Source organism: Mesoplodon densirostris, chromosome 9 (genome assembly GCF_025265405.1).
Source record: "Mesoplodon densirostris isolate mMesDen1 chromosome 9, mMesDen1 primary haplotype, whole genome shotgun sequence".
NCBI lineage: Eukaryota > Metazoa > Chordata > Mammalia > Artiodactyla > Ziphiidae > Mesoplodon > Mesoplodon densirostris.
This window is the reverse complement of record NC_082669.1, coordinates 92,086,126-92,091,446: the sequence shown is the minus strand read 5'-3', so window position 1 is coordinate 92,091,446 and position 5,321 is coordinate 92,086,126. Positions and strand designations below refer to the sequence as shown.

General features: G+C 53.4%; 1 protein-coding gene across 1 annotated transcript; it reads left to right on the top strand.

The window, feature by feature from the left end:
* The first annotated feature begins 394 nt into the window (after window positions 1-394).
* KLF14 (KLF transcription factor 14) lies at window positions 395-1,378 on the top strand. The gene has a single exon (XM_060108632.1). The coding sequence runs from the start codon at window positions 395-397 to the stop codon at window positions 1,376-1,378; it is 984 nt and encodes a 327-aa protein (XP_059964615.1).
* Window positions 1,379-5,321: the final 3,943 nt, after the last annotated feature.

Sequence of the window (5,321 nt, the reverse complement as noted above, 5' to 3'; positions counted from 1 at the left end):
GGGGCGAAGCCGGCAGACTGCCCAGAAGTTACGATCGGGGAGTTTTCTCTTTATTAAAATTACCTGGCTCACCAGCAGAGGCAAGAACGCGAAGACAAGATAATTTCTTAGGCTGTTAAAAATGACTTAGCCCGGTGGGCCGCGCGTTCCGAGGGGGTGTCCTGCGGCCGGGGCGGGTCCCGCCGCCCCCGCGGGCTCCGGTGCGTCAGGGGCGCGTCAGGCGGGGCGGGCGCCGCGCGGGCGGCGGCGGCGGCGGCGGTGGCGGGTGGCGGGCGGCGCGCACCGGGCCTCCTGCTTCTCGCTCCGAGGCTGCGGGACGGACGCTCCCGAGAACTCTCTCGCCCGCGGCCGGCCGCGCTCGGACGGCCCGCGCCGGCGGCCCGGCGGTGCCAGCATGTCGGCTGCCGTGGCGTGCCTGGACTACTTCGCCGCCGAGTGCTTGGTGTCCATGTCAGCGGGTGCCGTGGTTCACCGCCGCCTGCCGGACCCCGAGGGCGCGGGCGGAGCGGCAAGCTCGGAGGTGGGTGCGGCGCCGCCGGAGTCCGCTCTGCCGGGTCCGGGGCCACCGGGGCCCGTGTCGGTCCCCCCGTTCCCCCAGGTCCCCGCCCCCAGCCCCGGCGCGGGCGGCGCCGCGCCCCACCTGCTGGCTGCAAGCGTCTTGGCTGACTTGCGCGGCGGCTCTGGGGGGTGCTTTGGAGAGTACTCGGGGGAAGATCTGCGCGCCTCGTCCGGTTCCTCCGACCCTACCCCGTGCTCCGGCCCGACCCTGTGCTCCAATCCGACCCCGGCCACCAGCGCGGCCGAGGTCTCCGGACCTGTGCACTCCTCCGGCGCGCTCACGGTCCCTGGCGCGCCAGCCATCCCGGGAGTGCCTGCCCACCCTGGCGCGGTCTCCGGCGTGGCCCCTGGGGCGGGCCCCGCCCCCGCCACGGGTCCAGGCCCCCGTCGGAGGCCAGTCACACCTGCTGCCAAGCGCCACCGCTGCCCCTTCCCGGGCTGCAACAAAGCTTATTACAAGTCATCGCATCTGAAGTCCCACCAGCGCACCCACACGGGTGAGCGCCCTTTCTCCTGCGACTGGCTCGACTGCGACAAGAAGTTCACGCGCTCCGACGAGCTGGCCCGCCACTACAGGACGCACACGGGCGAGAAGCGCTTCTCCTGCCCCCTCTGCCCCAAGCAGTTCTCCCGGAGCGACCACCTGACCAAGCACGCCCGCCGCCACCCAGCCTATCATCCCGACATGATCGAGTACCGGGGGCGCCGTCGCACTCCCCGCGTCGACTCGCAACCCGCCAACCTGGTGGACAGCTCCGGCTCCGTCCCCGGGCAGGTGCCCAGCTTCACCACCTGCTTGTCTGACAGTCATTGCTGTTAGTTGTCTCCTCAAGGACGATCCCCCAGGCCATTGTCCTTGCTTTCTCTCTGCCCATCCCTCTTTCCCAGAGTGATTAGACCAAGGCACAGACTGGCTTCTCCGCTCTGAGGGTGGGTCCAGGCAGGCACGTTGGACTCTGGGGAGGGACTGTGGGCCCGAAAATAGCAGGAATCCTTCCAACACGTATATCATCCAAAAAAGGGGGGGTTGCCTCAAGACAGCCCCCAGGAACTGATAAGAAGGGATGAACCCCGGTACTCTCCAGAGTCCTGAAGAGTCTCCCTTCCATGGGAACCAGAGATGTGAAACTGGAATTCTCAGGTGCCTGAGGAGCTCTCAGTCTCAAAGGACTCTAGTGTCTTACCCACCCACCAGGGCGGACCTTGGAGAGGGTATCAGGGGTGGCAGTCTTGGAAATGTCCAGGACTGGGATGGTGAGAGGCCTTTGGAAACAGAAATGATTTCTATTTCTGTAAACAGCAATGTTTACTAATGTATTTTTAGTGTATTTTAAACAGGGATCACAGGTTGATAGGAGGTTGATACCCCTCACTCCCCAACTGCCCCAGCTACCTCTGCTAGGAGAGGCCATGTAAGAGTCCATGTGGATGTGTGGCTGGGAGATGCTTCTTGGTGTCTGGGGGGTGGTGCGAGCCTGTTTGCAGGTCCTGTTGCAAGGGTTGGACTTGTGTCGTAGCTTTTCTTCTAATTTGAAGTGCTACTTGGGGAAGTAACTTCCTGGCTCACTTGCAATGAGATTGGTTTAAAATTTTGGAAACAATCATAAACGCACCAGAAATAAAAGGGTGATCCAGGCTAGTTCCCACTTCACCAAGAGGGCAAACCCAAGTGACGGTGGGTGAGATAGGTCCAAACCAAGACCTTTCAGAACCACTGTTAATGTTCAGGGAAGTAGGGTTTTTTGGTCCCAGCTGGCCACACTCCCAAGTAACCTCAGGTGTGGTAGATTCTGTTCATTTCTTAGTGGCTAGCTAGGGGGTTATTTCCCTTGGGGTCTGTGCATTTTTGTTTCTGCAACAGGTGAGTTGGTGGTTTGGGGAGGGGAAGGTGGGAGTGGCTTCTTTCAAACAGCTAGCTGCTCTGGATTTGGGGAAGGGACAGCAAGGTGAAAGTTACTGTCAAATAGGAGGACCCTTCTCCCCTGACCTTGGAGCCCCTCCAAGTTACATCCTCAGGACCCCTCTCCCCCAGTGCAGGAATTGAGCATCACCAGTATTTATTTTTCTCTGTAAGTGTTTCTGCTGCTATGGATGAAATTGTCGGCCACTCTGCTTATGTATGTGTGAATGTGTATACATGTGACCCCTTCATTAGAGATGGGGCTGAAAGGCATTTCCTGATCTGGTAAAGTCCTCTTTAGCCCCCTCCTGAATATCTTGTCATAGTCCATCAATCATGTTTGTGGAGGATGCCATACTCTCAAAGGACCATAATAGGCATCTAGTTAAACAAACCTCTTTCCCCTGTTTTGCAGATGAAGGTACTGAAGGCTAGGTAAGCTCAAAGTCACATGCTGAGTTGCTGGCAAAAGCCATGACTAGAACTTAGTTATCTGGCCTTCTGAGTGACTCTTTCCCTCATGCTTAGTTACCCCATCTGGGCCCTTAGTCAAAGGGCACCACTCTCCTTTACTGCCACGAGGATCCCCTCCTTCCCTATTCCCTATCATTTCTACGTTCCTTCATCTTGTCCAGTCCCCGCTGAACCCTTTGCCTGTTGTGTTTAACCCAAAAGCCCTTTTCTTAGCAGGTTGAGTCCATTCCCTCCTTCCACACCATGTGGACTTAAAGTGGGAATGCCTCCTTAGCGTCTTGGGAGAGACTTTATCTTTTGATCTGGTAGATTAATTTTCAATGCCAGTTTCTAGTCCTGGGCACTCTATCTTCCTTGAGAGAGTAAGTGATATGAACACTGGGACTCTAAGTGCTCCTACACTAAGTGAAGGAAGGGTATTTAGGAAGGACCCGAAGGGTATGAAGAGGTTCAGTGTTTCCTGATGAGGACTAAGCAGGGTAGGTGGAGCTTTCCTTGAGTTACGTGTGGGAATAGGAGGCCTGCAATTGTGAAGGTGGGTTTTGGTGGTGGAAAGAGTCCTCCCTTTGCTCGGTTTGTCTCCTCAGCTGGGACTTGATAGGAAGGGCACTCTGGGCCCCCCTTGAGGACTGTGATTTCCCTTTTGTCCCCTTCAGTTGAAGATCTACCATTGGGTAGGTGGACCAATGAAGCTAACAGGAGAGAGACTCCCACTGACCATTCTGGAATTGGGCTCGAGAAAGCGTGACTTTTCCAATCACCCTCTGATAAATAACTTTTGATTTTCAATCTCCCAAGTAGTGTCCTTATTTGAGTTCTTGTACCTTGGGGACTTTTGTCTGGGAAAGGCCTCTGACAAGCTAAATGTAGCATGTCTTTCAGTGACTTCTCCAAGGACTTGGGGTGGTGGGAAGGGAGACAGACAATGGGGGTAATATTAGTAGGCTGATCTTTCTTAGCTTTGGTTATTGTTGTTACCCTTTTCACCCCAGTGGCCAGGCAGCTCTTGAGGACCTGTCATTAGTGAAATACCTTGAAAGGATCTTCCTAGTTTTATTAGTGTTTCTTTTGCTTCTTTTTGTTAATCAGATGGAGCTCAGCAAGTGAGTATGTCTGGGGTTTGGTTGTGGTCAATCTGAACCTCTGGGCTCTTGCCCGACTCCCACCATCCTGAGTTCTGATGTAGGAATGACCTAGTAACAGAATCTTTTAATAGAACTCTTCCTAAAATCTGGGTTGGGAGCTGGGATTGAATTCCAGGTCAGACCTTGGGCATGAGAGAATTGGATCCCCTGCCCCTGCTGGGAGGGGATGAAGAGTACAGGCCTTGCCCCACCCCCAGGGACAAGAATCTGTCATTTGTCCCTATTTCCCTATTCTCCTCCAAGTAGGAAACTGTATTGGAATATCACTCTTGGCCTCTGTCTCTACCTCTTACTTAATCTCCAAAGGAAGATTGTGTTCTCTGATGGAGACATACAGAAGAGGGTCATCATGTACACACACATACACACACACACACTCTCTCTCTCTCTCTCTCTCTCCCTCTCTCTCTCTCTCTCTCTAAACTCTCTTCTCTCTTTTGTACCTCTGCCTGCAATATGTACCCACTCCACTCGGATCCAGCTTTCATATGGTAAGCACACCTCCTGAGGCCCAGGCCTGCCTTCCAGAGGCAGGTCTGAAGAGCACTTCTCTGTGTCTCCACTTTGGGAACAGCTATTCCCCCTTGCAGCTCCCCAGGTAAGTGTTTTCTTTCTATATTCTTTGGGTGAGTAATACCAATAGGAGGAATTGGGAAGGGTGGAAAAGGCAGTGGAGGGTTGGTATTAGAAAGCCCAATTTTGGCTATAGGTACAGCCTCATCAACAAAATACTGATATTTTGATCCTCATTGGTCTGATTCTTGTATCTATTACCTAGCTGATTGAGAACTTAGAAAGGAAATGGATATGATTAATTTTCCCCCTTAAGCCCCAACACATGCAAATATGCATTGGCTATTAAGTCTTGAGAAATAGGCACTCTGACTGGAATTAGGGAACCAAAATAAGATGTGTAGAGATGGAACATCTGGTTTGAAAGGGCACAGGTTTAGTGCTGTAGTGATCTTGGGCCTTTTAGTTCTTTGGCCTTTTCAAGTTCTATCAGCTTATGGTAGCTAATGTCCATAGGCAAGTCATTATTTTTTTAGAGGTACTGGACATAGGGCTTTGCAAAAGTACAGGTCACTGTGGCTGATCTTGATTCACATAGATATAGTTGAGACAGGCTTGCTGCAGAAGGGAAAGGCACTATTGAATGGAAAAATTTGTGCTGCCATTTATTCTCAGCCAGAATTGCAGATGAGGCAATTGCAGATGACTTACTGGCATAAGTTCCATGTGTA

Coding starts and splice junctions, on each gene's coding strand:
- KLF14 (XM_060108632.1), top strand. CDS start 395: ATGTCGGCTGCCGTGGCGTGCCTGGACTACTTCGCCGCCGAGTGCTTG.